The following is a 24367-nucleotide window of genomic DNA, read 5'->3' as shown; positions in this document are numbered from 1 at the left end:
GCGAATGAAACACTTCACATAAGTGCTGACACCAGATAGTTTCGCGATGACGGTAACCATGACCTACAACAACAAAATGTTTTTGTGGCCCGATATTCAGACTCCATTACCATGTAAAAGAACAACATCTTACGATGTTAAACTGACCATCCTCCTCCCGATGCATGGCAGTTGACAAATATAACGGTAAACCTTATTTCACGCCACAGAGTAACTGGTTCATGTTCCGGTCGTTCCAACAACGAAGTACATTGGTCTGGATTTGGGTCATGTTCCTGAATACAAACACTGTCAGTTTTAAAGGCAAATGATTTATCGGTTCTTCAGTTGCGTGTATACAAGTCAGGCAAATCCAAGGTCTATATGACGAGCCAATGATATGACACCATGACCAATAAACCGCACGAATACCAATTACCACGTAACGCTGCCTGGGCTTTTACCGTACTACTGGGAGAAGTCTCCAGCTTCCCAATGCTAAAGTAATCATGTGCCATTGTTGATAAACATTGTTTTTACACACAATTAGGCCAGCTGGTCTCATCTGCTCGAACCATATGCCTGACTTACTTCCTTCATGATACCTCATTTGTCCTCAAAATATGAGGTACGCTGGCATCAACGTCAGTTACAGCTTCCTGGAACAGCGTCGGTGCAGTAATATTGCTGGCGCCGAGCAGTGGTGAGATTTCCAAATGAAAAACTTGGCATCATCAAAGCTGATTGAAAATAACCATGGCCTGAAACGTGTTACTGATTCAGAAATAGTGCGTAAGGAGGCAGTTGAATGATCCACCAGTTGCATGGTGTTAAGTTGCAATATCTGGTGTATGGTATGGGGTGAAAAGTGCTTGTTTGTTTGTTGGTTGGTTGGTTGGTTCACGCCGCACTCAGCAATATGTATATGACGGCGGTCTGTTTATAATCGTGTCTGGACCAGACAATCCAGTGATACCAGTACATGAGATATGTGTTTGTGTTGAAACTTACCCACGTATCATCATCTTTATTATCTAATGTGTGGAGCATGTTCCATGAGCATCATGAGCAAATGAGGAATACTCCAGAAATCTGTTCATCAACCAAGTCAGCGAGCCTGACCACCCGATCCAGTTAGTCTCCTTTTACGACAAGCATGGGTTGATGAAGATCATTTCTAACCCGGATCTTCACGGGTCACTACTGTACTGCTTGTGAATGAAGTTTCGACACGGTATTTTTAAGCTGTGTACTTTATATCACAGCTAGAAAGGTTTAAGTGATAGAGAAAGACGCGGAAATATATCCCCGGATATAAATATATCTAAAAATCCGTTTGTTACTTATTAGCTATGCCCATGTCCGTTCATTACAAAAAAAGGTAAATAAAAGCGACACAACCCTATCCATAGCCACAAGAAATCTCTGATAAAAGCAGAGTCGTTAGTACGATTCCGACTAAATCATAATCATATGTTTATGACTCACTTTCACTGGTGGCACCCGTCACAAACACATGCAAAGGCAAGCCAATCGTCCACCCGTAAAGACACGAGAACATGGTGCAATACTAAGGAGGGAATTGCCCCGGAATCAAATTAGTAACTGATTAGTCAAATATTGAATTGACCACCACATGTCTGCTATAAAACGTTTTGATAGCTTTACTAAGGTCTTGAATGTTGTAACCTTAAACATTGCCTTGAAATGTATTTCTGATTCAAAAGATGTTTTCAATCGAAGCTGTTGAATCATCCTCCAATTGCACGGTGTTATCTGTGTGTTGGGTTGGTAAAACTGCTTGCAGTATGTGTTTCAGTGATAGAGACGGAAATGTGTGTAAGTTTACATTGACTGAAATAAGGTCATGTTTTGAAACTGTTTCTCATCTTGAACATGAAAAAACGTTTAGGCGATTAATAATGTTTGGCTTTGTCCGGGAAATACATCCGCAAATAACATTAATTTGTCCGTATTTTAACGAAGCAAGATTTTTTCTCTCGCGTACCTCTGTACCCTGTTTGCTACTGATTTTGAATTACTTCTACACACCGACAAAAGGGAAAATAATTACCATCTTGAAAATAGGCAAATTTGCTTGTATTTAAAGACGTGATGATAAGTACTCCAGTTGCTGTCGCTCGACATGCGTCTAATTAATCTGGTCGTCGTTTAACATTAAAAGAAATGTCAGTTTGATATGCATCCATATTATCTTCTTGTTTATATGTGTAATCAATGACACGGAAGCGGATAAATTGGGATGGATAAGAAGAGGGCTGCACTGTTGAACTGTTAATGCTGGTACTATGATCCTGGTATGGGTAAGGTATGATGGCTTCGTTTCGCATTGCTAAACTCCCTTAGAATTTATTGCTGAACCCTTAGCCTTCAGATGTGTCTAGATCAAGATTGCCCGGGGTAATCTGTCTTAAAGGTTGAGATGTAACTGACATACAGTGCCCCCTACCCCCTCTCTCAACCACACCCATACACCCCCTCCCTGAACTACGACCCCCCATGCACGATGGTACACCAGAACACAGCGCACAATCTAACCAGAAACGCTGATGGGTTATTTCGGCTTCTTGCATTCTTTGGTGGGCATTTGAGTAGTTTCAATGGTTGTGCTCTTAAGACTGATTTGAGGAGTATTTCCTTGATTAGTTTCGTTCACTATAAGTAGAGCGTTGCCACAGCTAATGTAGTTGTTTTTAAAAAAAAAATGCCTTGGTTACTTGAGGTGAGGTGAAATATATGTTGTGATGCAAATCCGGTACAAGGTCAATTTTAATACTGATGAGGTGTAAAGTCAGTTGGTTCCAGAAAGGAAAGATCGGTGTCAAATAACTTTGATGTGGTTGTTGAATAATGGCAGTTTTAACACACGTGTGGTATAATGTCATCTGATACAGGCTGGAAAGATCGGTGTCAAATAACTTTGATGTGGTTGTTGAATATTGGCAGTTATAACACACGTGTGGTATTATGTCATATGATACAGGCGGGGTATAATGTCATCTCATACACGTGGGGTATAGTGTCATCTGATGTACTTAGGGTATAATGTCATCTGATACTGGTGGGGTGTAATGTCATGTGATACAGGTGAGGTATAATGCCATCTGATACACGTGTGGTATAAGGTCATCTGATATATGTGGGGTATACCGCCATCTGATGCACCTGGGGTATAATGTCATCTGATACTGGTAGGGTGTAATGTCATGTGATACAGGTGAGGTATAATGCCATCTGATACTGGTGGGTTGTAATGTCATATGATGCTGGTGGGTTGTAATGTCACGTGATACATATGGGGTATAACGCTCTCTGATTCACGTGGGGTGTAATGTCATCTGATACACGTGAGGTATAATGTCATCTGATTCACGAGGGGTATAATGTCATCTGATACAGGCGGGTATAATGTCATCTGATACACGTGGGGTATAATGCTATCTGATACTGGTGGGTTGTAATGTAATGTGATACATGTGGGGTGTAATATCATCTGATACAGGTGGGATACAATGTCATCTGATACACGTGGGGTATAATGCCATCTGATACAAGTGGGATATAATGTCATCTGATACACGTGGGGTTTAATGTCATGTGATATAGTTTTGGTATAATGTCATCTGATACACATGAAGTTAAATGACATCTGATACTCGTGGAGTTTAATGGCATCTGATACAGGTGGGGTATAATGTCATAATGTCATCTGATACAAGCGGGTATAATGTCATCTCATACACGTGGGGTATAATGCCATCTGATACAGGCGGGTATAATGTCATCTCATACACGTGGGGTATAATGCCATCTGATACTGGTGGGTTGTAATGTCATGTGATACTGGTGAGGTGTAATGTCATCTGATACACGTGGGGTATAATGCTATCTGATACTGGTGGGTTGTAATGTCATGTGATACATGTGGGGTATAACGCCATCTGATTCACAAGGGGTGTAATGTCATCTGATATAGGTGGGATATAATGTCACCTGATTCACGAGGGGTATAATATCATCTGATACAGGCGGGTATAATGTCATCTGATACACGTGGAGTATAATGCCATCTGATACTGGTGGGTTGTAATGTCATGTGATACTGGTGGGGTGTAATGTCATCTGATACTGGTGGGATATAATATCATCTGATACACGTGGGGTATAATGTCATCTGTTACACATGAAGTTTAATGGCATCTGATACTCGTTGAGTTTAATGGCATCTGATACACGTGGGGTATAATGTCATATGATACAGTTGAGGTATAACGCCATCAGATACACCTGAGGTAATGTCATTCATGATAAAATCGGGTATCATGTTCATTTTGACAAGCGGAGTAATAAAGTCAATCATGAAAATGTCAAAAAACGTTAATCATGATATTGTGAGGTATAATGTCAATCATGATACAGGAGGGATATAAGTTAATTATAGCAAGACGAGGTGTGAATGAACATTTACTAAATGTTACAGAAATTATTTCCGATCTGAAACCGTGGGAAGACAAAACCATTCTTCTTAAAGAAACAAACCTACCAGTCGTATTTCTTTAAAGAAAAAAATGCTATTTTAATTGCACAAAAATACATTTATCTGGAGTGTAATGCTGAAGAGCCTTTCCTGTTTTGAATGGTTTTCTATTTCTGTATTCACATGAATGAAGGTTGTGAACTTACAATGGTCCACACACACACACACACACACACACACACACACACACACACACACACACACACACACACACACACACACACACACACACACACACACACACAGAGGCCCCACTTGCACAAAGCTGTACGACGTTAACGTCCATGAAACGCTCAAACTCGACACGTTCGGTCATGGAAGTCGAGAGTGAACCTCGATTCGTCAAAAAACATGACAATAACCCAACGTCGATTATTCCAGTGCTGACGTTCCCCACACAACCAGCGCCCCTGATTCAAATGACGTGCGGTTGTGGGATGACACGTGGACATCGTGCACGCAAATGCCTTCTTAGCAGACGATTTGGCACCGTCTGGGCATGTACTCTTACACCAGTTGCCTGTTGCAACCAGACCCTTATCTGAGTTGCAGTTTGCAACCGATTTGCCATCGCTCTGACTGATCTGTCCTGGGCTGGAGTTGTAGCCCTTGGGCTTCCATAGCGGGTCGATCATCGGCGTTTTGTGTTTGTTGGTATCGTGCCCACACTCTGCTGACGACAGATTGAGAAACATGCAAGTTTTAGTCGACAATATTCTGACGCTTGAAGCCTGCAAGATGCCTACGGCACGTAAACGTTCAGCACCTCGCATGATCAAGGTTACTTCCTTAATGATTAAATGCGTTAAAAAAAAGTGTCTTTGATGATTTGGTTCCAAGAAAACCATATGCGTTTGCTCACATCCGAGTTTGAGTGACAATGGTTAATCTGGAATACCATCCCTTGCACTACTGTCCGAGGTCACGTGCTTCATGACTGTCTCAGTGTTGTGCTTGGGAGCTTGATTTGGTCGGAAATGTGCTTGCCACATAAATAACTTACTGTCATTGCCAGACAAAACAAAATATCCCCTGTTCTTCTGCATAATATATATAGCCTGCACAGGTTCACCTATTTTTGGGACCCGTGAAGATCCGGGGTAGAATAGGTCTTCAGCAACCCATGCTTGCCGTAAAAGGCGACTATGCTTGTCGTAAAAGGCGACTAACGGGATCGGGTATTCGCTGACCAATTGCGTGGATCGATGCTCATGACATCAATCATTGGATTGTCTGGTCCAGACTCTAATATTTACAGACCGCCGTCATATAGCTGTAATATTGCCGAGTGCGGCGTAAAACAACAAACCAAACCAAACCCTATTTCTGGGGATTATGTAATGCTAAAACCATAATATATAGCAATGAGAACATATGAAGACATCCCCTTAATCAATACTACAAGACCCGTGGAGATCCGGGTGAGAATAGGTCTTCAACAACCCATGCTTGCCGTAAAAGGCGACTATGCTTGTCGTAACAGGCGACTAACGGGATCGGGTGTTCGCTGACCAATTGCGTGGATCGATGCTCATGACATCAATCATTGGATTGTCTGGTCCAGATTCGATTATTTACAGACCGCCGTCATTTAGCTGGAATATTTCTCCGTGCGGCGTTAAACAACAAACAAACAGTGTACAACTAATCAGGGACTTACCAGATGTTTTACCACAACCGACACATTATCTAGGCTTCTGGTATTTATATGTGTCCTTGTTTGAAATACAACCAACTCGTGGCAAATAGTATGAGAGAAAGGCCACTTCACTTCCTAATTATGCCCTTGTTTTGAGATGGAAGCCACCACTGGTTAAGAGTACACTCACCTTTCTCGAACGTCTGGTGTCATTATTATCTGATAGTGATTCATAAACACATGCTCATCATAGAGTCGGAACCGTACATTCGACTCTGATTTTAGCAGAGATTTCTTATGAATATGGAAGGGGTTTTGTCGCTTTTATTTATACATTGGCGTCTGGCACATTAAGCAAGGAAAACGTCCTTGTAACGAAATATCCGTGGACGTAATTGTGTTTCCTCGGCCGAGGTCTCGCAAGAAATACAGGTGGGGCATTGTGTCAGTTATGATCAGGCGAGTTATAATGTCAGCTATGATAAGGCGAGGTATAATGTCAGTTATGATACGGCGAGTTATAATGTCAATTATTGTAATGCGAGGTATAATGTCAGTTATGATAAGGCGGGGTATAATGTCAGTTATGGTAATGCGAGGTATAATGTCAGTTATGATAAGGCGAGGTATAATGTCAATCATGATAAGGCGAGGTATAATGTCAGTTATGATACGGCGAGTTATAATGTCAATTATGGTAATGCGAGGTATAATGTCAGTTATGATAAGTCGAGGTATAATGTCAATTATGGTAATGCGAGGTATGATGTCAGTTATGATAAGGCGAGGTATAATGTCAATTATGGTAATGCGAGGTGTAATGTCAGTTATGATAAGGCGAGGTATAATGTCAATTATGGTAATGCGAGGTATAATGTCAGTTATGATAAGGCGAGGTATAATGTCATTTATGGTAATGCGAGTTGTAATGTCAGGTATGATAAGGCGAGGTATAATGTCAATTATGGTAATGCGAAGTATAATGTCAGTTATGATAAGGCGAGGTATAATGTCAGTTATGTTAATGCGAGGTATAATGTCAGTTATGATAAGGCGAGGTATAATGTCAATTATGAAATGGTGAGGTATAATGTCAATTATGGTAATGCGAGGTATAATGTCAATTATGAAATGGTGAGGTATAATGTCAATTATGGTAATGCGAGGTGTAATGTCAATTATGAAATGGTGAGGTATAATGTCAATTATGGTAATGCGAGGTGTAATGTCAATTATGAAATGGTGAAATATAAGGTCAGTTATGAAATGGTGAGGTGTAATATCAATTATGAAATGGTGAGGTATAATGTCAATTATGATAAGGCGAGGTGTAATGTCAATTTGAAATGGTGAGGTATAAGGTCAGTTATGAAATGGTGAGGTGTAATGTCAATTTGAAATGGCGAGATATAATGTCAATCATAATAAGACGAGGTTTAATGTCAATTGTGGTACAGATAGGGTTTAGTGTCAATTATGAACAATGTAATATAACTATGTTTAATTTCAATCATGATAAAGATGAAGAGGTTATATTTCAGTCAGCAGTATGACGTAAATACTCAAGCCTTGACCATGTAAGCAACACGTCGATAGCGCGAGCACCATCATCATCCGGTGAACGTTAACACACATGAAGTATTTACAACCAACCTCGTGTTGTTTGGCTATGGGCAATGATGGGTACAATTGGACCAATTGAAGGAGACAAAACTAAGGAACCGGTGACCTATTCTTGGAGGCGGCGGGTCGCCTAGTGGTTAAAGCGTTTGCTCGTCACGCCATATTCCGGGGTTCGATTCCCCACATGTGTACAGTGTGCAAGGCCCATTACTGGTGTTCCCCGCTGTGATATTGGTGGAATATTGCTAAATGCACGTTAAACCACACTGATTCGTTGCCCTATTCTACCACATTTTATCACCACCTAACGCCTATTTTACGCCATGGCGTAAACTTTTAGTACGATGGATGACTTATCGTGTCCTTCCCCAAAACCATCTCCTTATAATAAAAATGTCCTATTAATAGTATTCCCCAGTCCCGTCAATAACCACACACTTATGTCATATCAATACATGAAATCTTAAATCCCCCCTCATCTTCTTGGCTGGCCATCAACTACAAAAACGGCATAGGTCATGATATTGTAAAATCCTGTCAGAACAATATTGCCCCGGCATATTTCTTTCTTTTAAATATACCATTTATCAGTCTTATATATCACGGGTTTATACGTATTCGTTGACTGGTATAATAAAACACGAATATATATATATTTCCTTCGAACGATATGATCCTCAAATTGCATCCTAAATATTGTTTTACAGAATGAACATAAATCTCTTCCGCATTTACCAAACTGGCAGACGCCCCGAAAAATTTACATAAAAGCTCAATTTGGTTGTATCCACATATTTATCACATCCATAACTACCAATACGTGTTATTATCACGCAAATGTGACAAAAGTTGTCTATATTTGAATGTAATGCATTTAGCAGACGGTAGTCATATCCAGGCTATATCGGGTTACGGTCATGCGTGTACCTAACCTGGCGACCACAAACACTCACAAGTAATAATGGAGATATCCGACACTGGACAAATCCATTTACGATGGAGACCGAAAGCCGCTGCGTGTTGTCCAGTTGACTTCTCTCTACATGATCGGCCTTCCACAGACCGCTACGACAATGGCAGCATTCATAGGAGAAACTTTGTAAAATTTGTTTTGTTTTCTCGCTACACTGGTCTCTCGATATCATCATCATCAAAATCATTATCATCATCATCATTATCATCATCATCATCATCATCATCATGATTATTATGATTATTATGATGATGATGATTATGATGATGATGATGATTATTATTATTATTATTATTATTAGTGTGAATTATTGAGATGATTTTCAAATATAAAAACGTCGTCAGAGAAAAATCGCGATTTTTCGTCTAAACAGATTTCATTTTGAGGTTAACCGCAAAATAGCGGTGAAAATTATTAATTTATCACCAACAATCAGTGATGACACCAAGTGTTAACGAAAAGGGTAAAGCATGACATTCCCTTCCGCTAGCGCCCCCCACTGCCTTAAATAAACTCAGTCAAATCTAATTTTTGTGTGCAATCTGTTCACAACCTGATGCTTAACATTTAAGAAAACTTAATGTTGCTTTGTCTCAACTGTTCTGTTGAACAGACCCCCAAATGGTTATACCCAAGCATGATGGTGACGGTTGAATTTGCTTTCCCATGTTAATGAACAGATAACTTCGACCAAATAGCGTCTAGCACAAAAAAACTTAATCAGGATTATTTTCCCATTATGTGTCTATAACTGGAGACTCTCATATCTCAATTGAATTTTCTTTACTACATTTTAATGGAAGAATCATAATCATTGACTAAAGTGTTCTTCTGCTTTTCTAAAGCAGTTAACGGCAACGGATTGACACATTTGCTTTAAGTTGCAAACCTCAAGTGTGTTCCAATGTTCAGTGCCCACTTGAACGACCCCCATAAGCTTGCGCCATCTCCAACATTATGTATTTAGGGATCATAAGAGACGACCTGTTTAACGGATTAGATTTTCCTTTTACCCAATAACACGATTACATGGGGTTAACATTGGGCAAAGTGGTTCAGAAATTAATGGAAACTGCTGTATATAATAATGTTGGATAGCAACTATTTGAATAACTAATACCAATTCTACAACTCCGTAATACAATCGAGAGTGAGAAGTGGGGAGCGTGAGAGAGACAACGAGAGAGAGGAGCGAGAGAGGAGAGAGAGAGCGAGAGAGGAGAGAGAAAGCGAGAGTATAACTAATTACAATTCTACAAATTCGTTATACATTCGAGAGTGAGATGTGGGGAGCGTGAGCGAGAGAGAGAGAGCGAGAGAGAGAGAGAGAGAGCGAGAGAGAGAAAGACCGAGATTAAGAGCGAGCGGGAGAGAGAGATATAGCGGGAGAGAGAGAGAGAGATAGCGAGAGCGGGAGAGAGAGGGGTAGAGAGAGAGAATAAGCAAGAGAGGCCCTAGCTCAAACCCCATGATGAGAGAATCGTACTTTTCACCACTGACTGTCACATCGGTAGTCCAAACCCCTGAACATTAATATTATTTCTATATAATCACTCTCATCTTCGCCTGTCGAGTCTTAACAATGTAGTTCATCATCTGCGGGATCATCTTGCCCTAACCCTCACCAACCTTCCCCACCTCCTGATCTCTGCACTAAGTACAATGTCTATCACATGAGGCTCCAAGCCCTTCAGCTGCGGGTGACCTCTCACTTAAGGAGGCTCGACATTTGGAACCGCGGTCAGTCTGTTTGCCCACTGTAATAGAATTGTTGAGAACACTGACACAGAGAAATTGAAAGATGCTATTTGCATTTATGAGTGACAAGTTGTTCATAAGGAATTCCTTTTGACCTATAGCAGCACATGTTTTGACACTTGACAATGCTATTGTGTGATGTTTGGTACCTCAAATGACATTCTCCCCTGATAAACATATCCAAGGACATTCTCAAAAACGTTTTACTCGGTGTATTTTCAACAGAAAGCACTTCCGGTCACTCCGGGGTGAATAGTATAGTTTGATAGTGCCTAAGGTAACCGGAAGTCACGTGTTTGTCAGTGATAAGTGAGTTGCGGCGAACGCGGTTTGAACAAAATCTCAGTTGTATCACGATGTATCAAGTTGGTGTGAAAGGAATATCAGCGTCACGTTGATCGGAAACTGTCGCCACTTTGGTGAATAATGGTCAGTGAAGCAGTGTGCTCCCAAATGCCATTCTCGGCTCCCTAGGGAGTATGAACGAGGATGTGGTGCTGATAATCTTGATAATTATTATCTATTCTTGATCTCTATAAATATCAACATGTCTCGAAGGAACATCATCTGGAAAACGTTCACTTGACGAACGTCAATGACAATGCCAAGGTAGAAACTATATTCCACTCAACATTTGATAGGCAAATATTATGCTTTAGTATATGGCAATGAACTATTTTGAACAGCATTTCACCACATTTATACAGTTAACTACGGTTATATCGAACATGCTTATAATGAACTGACGCATATAACGAACTGTTTTTTTGTCCCGTCCATTTGCGGTTTAGATGCTGTATATATGCTTACAATGAACTACGGTTATAACGAACTAAATTTGATTGTCCCTTTAAGTTTGTTTTTATCGTAGTTAAGTTTACTGTAGTTGTTAATGGCCGAGAACAGAAGCATTATTGAAGACAGCCCCTACACAAAATCATGTTTGTTGGAATGCCTTGTCAAACCTCACAGAAAAAAAACCTCACAGAAATCCCACGGAGCACCGTGTCACTTATGATATTTGATACCATTCATATATCATAGTGATATGTTATTACACTTTCATAAATCAAAACTAAACTTTTTTTATTTGAATCCATTATCAACCACTCCAAGTCATTAGCTAAGATGAAAAACTTAATATAATATCATAACTAAATTGTATGATGGTCATGTTTCAGGGTCTTAAAGTAGCTTGATAAAATGAGAAATTCAATGGTTTCACGCCGCGTTTAGCAAAATTAAAGCTATGTCATAACGGGAGACACAAGAAAGGAGTTTCACACTTTGTACGTATGTGGGGAATCTAACCAAGGCCTTCGGTGTGACGAGCGAACCCAAAGGCTATAGCACCGCCCCATCTTGATAAAAACAGAGGCGTATTTACATCTCCCTTTAACCGGAAACTACCATATATGACGACGGTTCACAGAAACCGGAAGTGTTAATACGGAAACCGGAAGTGTGCTGGTGACAAGCAAACCTTTATGGTATGGTCAAGTCACTACACCACGCATTGTAATCGTATGTAGGTACGGGCTGGTGTGGATTGTATGCTTGACAGTGTCGTATGTCCCCACTTGATGTACTGTTCCAGCTGGTAAGTGTAGTTCTTACAGTTTCCCGTACTTTTTAGCCCTGGTTACATCTATAATTAGAACCACATTTGGGATACATACAAAAGTATATCCCCGAATATCGATTCAATCACTGCAGTGACCGAACGAATAAACATGATTTCGCAATCGATTTCAAGAATCTAACGGCTGTATTCGTATGTGTTCGTATCTGTTGCAAGTTAATTGTTATCGGCTAGACTGACTCCTCGGCTACAAAAACAGAAAGTTAAATACTTCGAATAGTTTTTATAACCTGATTATTATTAGTATTAGTATTAGTATTAGTATTAGTATTAGTAGTAGGACCGCCTCCATGGTCTAATGGTTGAGCGTCCGCCCGGAGGGCGGAAGGTCCGGGGTTTGATCCCCAGCCGCGTCATACCAAAAGACGTTAAAAGATGGTACTTGTTGTTACCCTGTCTCGCGCTCGGCATTAAGGGGCTAAAACAAGGACTGGTCGGCTCGGAGTCAGTATTGAGTGTCTGAGTGGGGTATTCATGTTAAACTGCGGCATGGTATCTCAGTGAGCTAGCACTATAAATCGGCATCAGCCCGGACTAGTACAAGCAGCCACACACACATACACGTGCATGCACGTCGCTACATAAGTGCAATAATCCTGGACGCGACGTTAAACCCCATTTCACCTCACCTCACCTTATTAGCAGTAGTGGCAGTAGCATTTCTACCAGTTTGTTATCGATGATCTCCGGATTAACACATATCTGGATTAAATAATTGTTCACACGGTGTGATGACCATTGGCATGTATATGGACATTTAAACAAGATCGTCCAAAAGGTGGAGTTTCCGGATGAACAAGGTTTTACTGTATAGTGCAAAGCAGGGTCAAATAGAATGGCATCCTTTGTATATGTATACATTCCAAGCAGTAGTTTCAGATAGAGGGATTCTGGATTAACAGGGTCCGGATAAACGAGGTTTCGCTGTATTGTTCAAAGGAGAGTCAAATAGAATGGCATCCTGTGTATATGTGTACATTCCAAGCAGTAGCTTCAGAAAGAGGGGTTCCGCATTAATAGGATCCGGATAAACGTGGTTTCACTGTATTGTTCAAAGCAGTATCAAAGTGAGTGGCATCTTTTGTATATGTATACATTCCAAGCTGTATCTTCAGATGGAGGGGTTCCTGATTAACAGGGTCTGGATTAACAAGGTTTCACTGTTCATATTGTGTAGGGGCGGTCGGGTAGCCTAGTGGCTGAAGCGTTCGCTCGTCAGGCCGAAGACCCGGGTTCGATTCCCGACATGGGCACAATGTGTGAAGCCCATTTCTGGTGTCCCCCGCCGTGATATTGCTGGAATATTGCTAAAAGCGGCGTAAAACCATACTCACTCACTCACTCACTCACTCACTCATATGTGTGTACATACACACATAAGCACATCTTCCGATAAAATGTACTTTTTTGCATACAAATGTGATATTTGCTCCTCTTTTTATCAAAGTCAAAGGTTCTGGTATTATCTGAATACCGTAGTCTGTCACAGTCCTGGTTATACCAACCCTGCATCGCTCACGACGATGTCGTAACGAAGGGGCATTTCCCTGCCCAATTACACCGACGTACACCGAGTCCCCCCAAATCACATTAGACACTTGAGGTTTTACGGTGTCAAAACCGATATGCTTCATGCGAAGCTAAAATCAATTGCATCAAAGCACCCGCGTCACTACCAGATGCCCCGACCACACGGCGATGACGTTCTTATTAACGCGTGCAAGCCTAAATTGCTAAAAAGCAGATTGACGGTATTTTATCGTCCATGGTACGTAGGCACAAGAAGTAGAAAGCTGATGAGATGGAGTTACAGACCCATTTTACGATCATGAAGCAAAATCGTAGCGGGGGTAACGATAATGGACTTCCGTTATCATTTATACCTTTGCCGTCATCCCAACCAATTGTAACTCGGCCATGCATCCTTTAACATTGGGATTTTTCAACCCCGCTTCTGTTGAAACCATCAATTTGATATTATGGAAGGGTGGGAAATGAGACGATTTTCTCAGATTATTTTACAAATTGTATTTTTTTAAATATGGTTTTTAAAGATAGATAATGAGCAAAAAGATCTTGATTCGTTAGACATGTTGGATATTCTGAAGAATGAAGCGGCGAAAAATAAATTTTCAGGATCCTTTTTTCAGAGAATATAATTGGACTGAATAATTGACTGAAAGACAATTGTTTTTCTGTCAAAAGGTCCAGTCGCCCCTCCCCTTCCCCGGATATTAAACTGGGGGGCAACAAAATGTATACCGGGCATGGTCTTTGTGTAAAATTGAAACAACTGTTGTTGGATTTGATCACGTGTATGTCTATTCAACCATCACTCATTCCTGGAACAGGCTGTAAAAATAATATCTGGCTAGGAAATATTGGTAATGAATTGGTTCCATGAAGACTGGGGGAAGAAAAGAAATTTCAACCACGTGATCCTACCATGTGTGAAATGTAAATTTGTGCTGCAAATTTGATTCTTAAAAATAAGATGTCTAACATATCCATCAGCAGGTGTGTAATATGCTTACCATTTTTTTATTTTAAAAGTTTTAAATCACATTACTTATTTTATTTAAAAATACAACCATATATATGTATTCTTTAGGTGCTGACTATGCGCCAGTACAGTTCATCTTTTGGATATACTATCTCTAACTTAAGATATTTTCAATTGAAAATCATACATTTATTAAAATCAAATGACAACTATAATGGTTTCTCTTGTTCCCCATTTTATATCAAATGGTAGCTCCAATGTTATTGCCGTGAGTAAATTAAGAGAAATTCCTATTGCAAATTGAAACATAGTGAAAAGGTCAAGTAGAATATAACGTAAGGCCAAGGAAAACATATAATTTATTTGACGAAATCGCAGCTACTTTACTTCCTATTTCTCATGGTGTTTTATGTTGAGGCTCGAAAGAAAATAGCTGCACAATTTACCTTCGAGGAGAACAGAATTCCCTACAAAGGCATCTTAAGTCCACAAAGTCCAAACTCTTTGAACCCTAAATATATATTCGCGAGTAGTACTCTGTTCAATACAGATTAAGGCGATACGTGAGTGGGACATCGACCGGGAGGACTAAAAACATTGGATCTCTGAAATGCTTACGGCCGCAGCTTCTGAAACAATGACGATGAAGCTTATAAATGCAGTTGGAATATAGCTTCTTAAACATTGGATCTCAGATTGAGTATTCTAGCGTCTGAAATTAATTCTTTCATATAAAACGTCAACACCAAAGAATAACTAGTCTCGATTATTTTCCGAAATATGAGTAAAATGCATAATAGTGATGATAAAAAAAGCAATTTGTAATATTCAAATTGAATATCAAAGAAATCGACGCAAGCCTTTCATCTCATATCTTAAACAAACAAACAGCAAGCTGTGGTCTTACCTAAACACGAATATCGGACAATAACTTACACCTGACCATGGTGTACATTTGACCATGACTTTTCTTTGGCACTACGTATCATGGTAATTCCCATATATATCACCACCGACAACAATCAAATAAAGGCACCACCACACAAAGTGTGTACATATCCGCGAGGACCTCTTTGAAAGCAATTTGTACTTGTAGAGAAGTGTATCAGTGCATTCCTACATAGAGCCACTGTGCCCTAGGGCTAGGCTTACGTAGACGTAAGGTGAAGTGCCTCCAATTACAATGGAAATCACCTCAACAATATCGTTTCTACGACGGTAAGTGGCTAGAGTACAAGATGGTCAGGAAATTGCAGGTCAGACGTGGACCATTACACACATTAACCTTGTTTGGCCGTGTCCGTCTGGGTGAGATTGGTCCTGCCTGTTTACCTTGTGCAAGACCCTGGGGACAGACGCAGGTGCGAGGGGAAGGGGCGTCTGTTCTCCGGGGGTCATGGGGAATAGGGGTTAAGCTTGGTCACGTCTCGGGCTTGTGCTCAAGAACTCGACCCTTCCATTGCAATGTCAACTGTTTAAGAGCTTCTAATTGAAAAGTACTGTTTAGTCTGAAGACACTTGGATCTACTCTGAAGTTCAGGTCCCTTAGGAATTGTCTAGCGAGAGACGGCAATATAATCACAAGAATGTGTTTTCCGAAGCACCTTCGGTTTAAGACTCGTGGTTGGTTCGCGTTTACCTTTTAGTTAATGGCTTCGTATTACAGTTGTAATGAAAGTGAAGGCAGTATGTTCCGTCCAACGCCTGGTGGGTTACAGATAGGGTTGTTTAAAACACGTGCTCCTGGGAGGAACCGCTTTACTGATATGTACGCCTGATCTGTCTGCTCATTGATCGTTTGATCTGACAAAGGTTTCATTACCTTTCTGGAGAGGAAGAACGCTATCTGAACACACACAGAGAGAGAGAGAGAGAGAGAGAGAGAGAGAGAGAGAGAGTGAGAGAGAGAGAGAGAGAGAGAGAGAGAGAGAGAGAGAGAGAGAGAGAGAGTGAGAGAGAGAGAGAGAGCTAAAACAACCGTGTACGACGATTTAACACCGAGAATGAGCCAGGGCACATGCTGTTCTCACCATTTTGTTCTTTTGTACCCGATCCCATTAGTCGCCTCTTACGACAAGCATGGTCGCCTTTTACGGCAAGCATGGGTGGCTGAAAACCTATTCTACCCCGGATCTTCACGGGTACATTTTGTACTTGGTCATGAACATCTGTAAATATATTTAGAATTCTACAACTTAAGGAATGTAGCATTGGGGATCTAGCTTCTGAAACATTGGAAACTGTGCCTCTGAAACATTTGAAATTCTGCTTCTGAAACATTCTGATTGCAGCTTCTGAAACACTGGGAACCTTTGTTCTGTAACTTTGGGCATCTAGGTTCTGAAACATTAGGCATCTAGCTTCCTAAACATTGGGCCTCTAGCTTTTGGAACATCAAGCATCTAGCTTCTTAAACATTGGGCCTCTAGCTTTTGAAACATCAGGCATCTAGCTTCTTAAACATTGGGCGTTTGAACATTAGGAATTATGCTTCTGAAACATTGTGATTCCAACTTCTGAAACATTTGAAATCTGGCCTCTGGAACATTTGTAATGTGATATGTCACATGGAGGAATCCTAGCATGTTTCGCATAATTCAGCAGTACAACTTTTTAATCAGTACAAAGCGGGGCTAACGTGTTATATGATTTTTGGTGAGAATCTGTATCTAGGCATATTGATTCTGGCTCAACTTCATGAAGAAAGTGTTCGCTCAGTGTCTCCCACTGAACGCTGGTCACATATCTGTGTGGTAAATACAACCACAAAGCAATCATTTCATCATTAGACAAGGTAGGTCATGCGATATGGTGTCAATCATTGCCTCCATCGCATAGTGATGAGCTCACCGACCCTACGAGGTCAATTTACTATGTATGTTGAAGCATAGGACAAAATGCATCGTCTCATCTTACTGCCCCCTGTCGGGTAGGCAGGACCATGTCATGATTCATAACAAACTGAATCTGGCGGGACCACGGGCCAACGTTGTCTTATACTGGATATCGAGGCTTGAATTAACGAGGTATCTATCATGTATATCTGGTCCTCCAACAGTACATGTATCGTCTCAATCCTTTTTATTGGCTAATCAAATATTGACACTTAGGGGCACTGAAGCATTTCTGGGACCGCCAATGAATATTCGGGTGTGTGCGTGCGCGTGTGTCTGTCCGTGCGTGTACGTGTGTTTGCGTGCGCGTGCGTGTGTGTAAGGGAAAAGGAGGAGGACCTGTTTTCTGCCTGTGCTTAAAAAACAGAATTGTTTTCAATATCCCATAATTGTCTTTTATCCACAACATAACTAATATCTTTTTGTCAAACCCCGATAGCGTGTCTGTGATGTTTACCACTTTGGTGAAGCTAAAACCAGGAATGCGTTGCTAACCAAGATATATAACCCATACAGTCAAATAGATGCAAATATACACATATGAAAGTAAACTTGTCAAAACTTTACCTGATATGTATGTCCATCCGATTACCCGTTTGTCGGCTCTTGGCACTTTGACATATTCTGTCCCAGAATTCCCTCCGAGCGGACACCCAAAATATTGGACATTGAGTAGTATATGTATCCAGTTCACGTTGAACAGCGGGTCTGGAATGGGGATTAGTTGGAAACAATGGCTTTGCGCCAAATGGAATCTGTTGTTTCGGTGGGAAATCTAGACTGGTTATTCTCATGCATTAACAATTTATATACTTCAGCTTGGGTGATGTTTCTGCTTTTTCATCATTAGCTCAGTAGCATTATCTTGAACCGGACTCAGTAGAAAGCCGTTATGGACGTGTCTGTCGTATGAGCCTGTATTTCGGAAGGAAAATTACGTGAACCGTCTCTTCATTTACTACGAAACTGACTTAATGCCAGCAGTAGCACAGTGCAGATGGAGTTTGTATGTTGGCTGGACTTGTGATGTAGGGCTGAGGAAGTATCGCACTGCTGGGTGAGAGCCACAATGATTTTTTGACGTTCAGTTTATGCAATTTGTAATCGCTCGGTTTAGAAAGGGCAAGGAACCGATACAGGATACAGGAACCGATCGAGCCTACTAAATCTGCGTCATTTTAGAAATAAAAAAAAATGCCAAACTAATGTATTTCTTAAATGTTTTTCTTTACTTATAAGCAGAAGAATTTCTGAACTTGTACACAGCAAAATTTATAAATAGCTTTTTTTAGTTTCAATAAACTCAGTAATGCACTATAGTGTCATTGGATTTTCTGGGTCATCGGTTACTTGATAGGTAGGCAATAAATACTCTTCATGCAAATTGTGTGAATGTCGGGTGCTACAGGTAGGGCAGGACATGCTTACCCTATTCTGAAACACCTGCTGTCATCAGTGACTTTCAGAGATCCCTTTATATAATTTCAAAACAGGTTTTTTTCCCTTTGCGGCAAATGGAATCTGTTTCGTTGGATAATCTAGATTGGTTATTATCTTGCATTGACAAAGTATATATATTTGGAGTATTAACCATCTTGTAAAGACAACGTTTGGCTGTGACTTTCACACACTGTAGTATGTATGTTCCCCGACGTCGATCGATACTGATCATTTTGATTCTTTAGGGAGTGTCTACGATGCCAAGGCTTAAATTCAAATATTGCTGGTTGCTGTATAAGCAAATCCCTCACGCTTCCGTATTTTATGTCAACATGTTTACAAGATCAACGTTTAGAATTTGTGGCGAGAGTTATGAGGTCAAGGTCATCAATGTATCATGGGCGCTCACGTTGACGTGATAAAACTGTTTGTTTCATTGGCTCCATAACGGTTTAATTGTGCACAGCAATTGCACCTGAGAGAGTCGATGTCATAATGTTATCTCCATTGTTCAAAGTTTAAAGGGTTGAATTGCCCATTAATCACAAACATACAATATAAAATGAGAGTATCGTGTATTTTAACATTAAAACCAGAGCCAAGAACAGAGACGCAATTACATAAACTGTTATTTCATTCCAGAACCCCAGTCCACTGCGATACCGTTATGGCTGAAGAGGACAACCAATGGTCAACGTGAACAACGCAGCTATGTGGTCACCGACGGTCATCTGCTGGGTGACTGTGATGGCGGTGGGGGTGCTGGCGCCGCCCACAGCAGCCAACACCACCATCACTCTGGCCTATCTCACTGAACACAAAGGCGGTTTTAAACACGTTGGGGGAGCGTTTTTCCTGGCGATGAAAGACCACGAACAAATGTTATCCAAACATGGAGTACAGATTGATCATGTGCTCCGAGACACACACGGAAGTGACGTCCGTGGTTATAAGCAGATGATGGAGGTGGCAGCTTCTAACAATGTTACAGCCTTCTTCGGACCAGACCGCTACTGTTCGTGTATAGCAAGCGTAGCTACGGCTCTGGATATCCCTTATATTGCTTATGTAAGTAGTCTTGGCCTTAACATAAACAGTAAAAAACAACGTTAAAATAAGAACAGTTATGTTCCTGGTTAAATCGTTCAATAATTGTTCGGTTGAAGGCGATTTATTATGGTGGTAAGGTTAAACTGGGCTTAACGTACCGTTCTAGATTATTGCATTTGTATTGCGACGTGCCAGTTTTGTAGTACTAGCTCACTGACATACCATGTCGCACTTTTGGATACCCACTCACACACATTATACCGACTCAGATCTGACCAGTTCTTGTTTTAGCTCCTTAATGCTGAGGGAGCACGTGTGGCCCAGTCGTCTAAGGCGCTGCAATTCGCTGTACAGAGTTGCGTCCCTTGGACACATTGTGGGTTCGAATCCCTGTTCGCCCTGTTCGCCCCGATTATGTTTCTAGGTTTGTCAGCACCATACCCGTGCTCGTGGGTTTCACCGAAATGGTCAACGTCTACGACCTGCATCACTTCGTGCTTTCCTCCCACATTAAGCTGACACGCCCTGATATGACTGGAATACTGTTCAAACGGCGTTAAACACAACTCATTCACTCACTCACCTTAATGCCGAGCGCCAGTCAGGGAAATAACAAGTACCGTCAGGATGGGTCAGCGTACTGTGTCTGAGTGGGGTTGCCATGTTAAACTGCGGCATGGTATCTCAGTGGGCGTTATGTAACCGGCATAAGTCCGGTCTCGTACACTCATTCAAGGTGAGGTGAGGTGAGGTGAAATTGGGTTTAACGTCGCGTCCAAGATTATTGCACTTATATAGCGACGTGCATGGACGTGTGTGCGTTTGTGTGGCTGCTTGTACTAGTCCGGACTGATGCCGATTTATAGTACTAGCCCACTGAGATACCATGCCGCAGTTTAACATAATATCCCACTCAGACACAGTATACTGACTCCGAGCCGACCAGTCCTTGTTTTAAACCCTTAATGCCGAGCGCCAGACAACAAGTACCATCTTTTAACGTCTTTTGGTATGACGCGGCCGGGGATCGAACCCCGAACCTTCCGCTCTCGGGGCGGACGCTCTACCACTAGACCACGGAGGCGGTCTACACTCATTCAAACACACGCTGTATACAGTGCAGCAATCTCGAACGCGACGTTAAATCTTATTTCACCTGATCTCACCCAAATACAAAAGCCACGGCAAGCCCAAGCAGGCACATATTCCTTAAGTAAGTAGCCACGCCTCTTAATAGTCCACTATTCACTAAATTAGCCATAATCCTTAGTCGCCTTCTATTTCCTGGATGTGGGTATGACCCGAAGAATTGTAATATTTCCTGGAAATGGTTCCATGACCCTTAGCAGTTTAGCGTATACATTTCCCAGATGAGACACCACCACCCCAACCTGACACCCTTGTATTTCTTCAATAAGTAGCTTCGACCATTAACAACCTTACATTTCCTCCGCATGTCCATCAACATCCATACGTTCCCAATAGAGACCACTCTTTAAGTCTCAAGTTGTGCTGACGGCCTCCGTGGACTAGTGGTAGAGCGGAAGGCCCGGGGTTCGATCCCCGGCCGCGTCATACCAAAAGACGTTAAGAGATGGTACTTGTTGTTACGCCCGGCATTGAGGGGCTTAAACAAGGACAGGACGGCTCGGAGTCAGTTTACTGTGTTTGAGTGGGGTATTCATGTTAAACTGCGGCATGGTATCTCAATAGGCTAGCACTATAAATCGGCATCAGTCCGGACTAGTACAAGCAGCCACACACACGTGCATGCACGTCGCTATATAAGTGCAATAAACCCCATTTCACCTCACCTCACCTCAAGTTGCACCTGAAGTATTTATAGCGCCAACCAAGTTAACACTGACCACGTGACCGAATGTCCAAATGGAAAGCACGTATTGTTACCAGTATCATTATTGATGATGATTATAATTATTCCAGGGGTATTACATTAAGTCAATTTTAAAAATAATGTGTGAAAGGTCATTTACGAAATGTCTACACCATGTCTTTCAATAAAAGTGGCAAGGTCGCCCCGCTATGTAGAGTTGCGTTCCTTCGCTGCTGGATTTTGACGGACGTGATTGTCGGAGTTTGACGGACATTAATGCGAATCCGACATTCGTTCCGATTATGAACCTTGATCTTTCAGGGCCGTGTACGTGCTTGTGAATTACGTCACTTCGAGCAGTCCATCATCAAGCTGACACGTTGTGATATAACTGAAATACTGTTGAAAGCGGCGTCGAAACAAACTCACTCACTCACAGTCATTGGCTCGTGGTCAGTTTATCCCAGTAACTAGGCATGTGACATTCGTTGAACCCTTCCGCGACCACCCGCATCAGGGGAGTTGGTAATTTTGCACCTGGAGTAAATTTACATCAGGCTTTGACGTTGTGCAAACGTATTTTTTTACTCTGCGCTTTGTAAATAGGTTTAATGCTATCGAATATACAGTAAAACCTCAGACTACGTATACTTAGTCTCAGGTAGTTAGTATTACTTAGTCTTTTGGTCAGTTTATTCTATTAACTTGGCATGTGGCGTTAGTTGAGGAAGGGAACCCTTAAAAACCCTTTCGCTGACCCGTATAGTGTGCCTTGGCACGTGATCGTTGTCATCTGAGCGCCCGAGCACCTGCCGGTTTCCCCCTCGCTAGAAACAGGCCGTTGTTTGATTGGTTGGTTCAAAATAGCGACTACACTATAAGGCTTGACGATTCACGGGTGATGGCATTCGTCACCACTCGCCTCTTTCCGTAACCTGCAAGAAGACTCGTCCGCCTATCGATGAATGTTATGTGCGAAAATACGACAAACCATTCAGAATGCGCGAATGATTTCAAGTTCTTCGCCAAAGAATCCCTCAGAAATATTTTTTGATTTTACATATGTCTTGCATCTAAAAATATACAAAAGATCACAGTTAAATGTGTTCAATCATACTGTATAATTTCGCTCGTCCAGATGTGCTTTAAATTGCATCAGAAATATATATTATATGGGGAAATATATGTGAACCATTACGCGACGAGTTGACAATTATTTTTTGGTATGCCCGTTTGCGCTAAGACGGAACCCGGTCGCAAAAATGGCCACGAGAGGGGCACGAGTCGCTATTCGGCTTGTCCCGGAATAACACGAGTTGGTCACGAATGGGCTGATGGAAGAACGTAACGAATGAAAGTGACGATGCTCGGCAAGCATTGGGAGGTATGCATATTGAAACTAGATTCACTAGTTTCTCAAGTTCATGTGACTGTAACACAACACAATGAAGCTCCGTTCGTGACCTTTAAATCAATGTTGCTCAACATCAAATCATAATTTGTACCGTTTTTCCATATACCATTAGAAAACCTTTCTCAAAATCGGCCATCATGCTACACGACCGTGCATACTCGTATATGCGGATGTTTCGGTCGGAATGAAGTAATGTGGACCCAAACTGGACTCAGGAGAAAGCCGTTATGGACGTGTCTGTCGTATGAGCCTGTATTTCGGAAGGAAATTACGTGAACCGTCTCTTCATTTACTACGAAACTGACTTAATGCCAGCAGTAGCACAGTGCAGATGGAGTTTGTATGTTGGCTGGACTTGTGATGTAGGGCTGAGGAAGTATCGCACTGCTGGGTGAGAGCCACAATTTTTTTTTGATCACTGATTTGTTCATTGCTTGATTTCTCTTGAAGTTCGGAAAATATGCCTTTGCGCTACAATTTGTCACTTTGTACTCGACTGACGTCCAAAACCATCCTCGATTATCAAGGTGTATCATATCTCCAGTTCATTTTGATAAATATTTTGGACCCAGTTGTCACCTTAACCTTGTTAGGAGTTTGCTGGAATGACACGAGGCTTATACATGTAGGCGATACTTTAAATTACCCTGCTCTTTTATGATTGCAACACGCGGCAATAGCACTGCTACTTGACTCGACTGGTTGTCGACCGTCTCCAGTAGGACACGGAACACCTGGTGACAAAAGGACTTCGAACCCCCCCTCACTATCTTAATACTCAGTGAAACATATGTTCTTGCTGAAAGACAATTTATATTAGTCTTCTGATTAGATTATACATATCGAGGGCACGCTCGTGCGAGGTTACAATGTATAAATAGGTTTTATGCCGAATTCATGTTCAGAAGACTTTGATTGGTTGTTGATTTCAAGAGGTTTGTGGTAACGGAAATTGAGATATGACGTCACTTCGCTTTGGTGGCGAATGGATCCAGGGTTTATATTTAACAACATCAATATGAAGATTTGATACACTGGATAATTGAGGAGCACCCAAACT

The 24367-nt window shown here is 41.4% G+C and overlaps 1 protein-coding gene across 3 annotated transcripts in view; it reads left to right on the top strand.

The window, feature by feature from the left end:
• The window catches only part of LOC139468053 (guanylate cyclase 32E-like), a 148838-nt gene that overhangs the window by 74264 nt on the left and 50207 nt on the right, over positions 1–24367 (top strand). For 2 of the 3 annotated variants that reach the window (XM_071249750.1, XM_071249752.1), the window contains exon 2: positions 19652–20077. In XM_071249750.1, the coding sequence (XP_071105851.1) occupies positions 19697–20077 (381 nt within the window). In that variant the 5' untranslated portion in view covers positions 19652–19696. Of the gene's footprint in view, positions 1–12065; positions 12131–19651; positions 20078–24367 lie in introns of those variants that run through there. The other variant, XM_071249751.1, reaches the window with a different exon arrangement.

Source organism: Haliotis cracherodii, unplaced genomic scaffold (genome assembly GCF_022045235.1).
Source record: "Haliotis cracherodii isolate W230 unplaced genomic scaffold, xgHalCrac1.p SCAF_2, whole genome shotgun sequence".
NCBI lineage: Eukaryota > Metazoa > Mollusca > Gastropoda > Lepetellida > Haliotidae > Haliotis > Haliotis cracherodii.
Note: the sequence above shows the minus strand (reverse complement) of the source record. Positions and strands in the feature narration are given on the sequence as shown.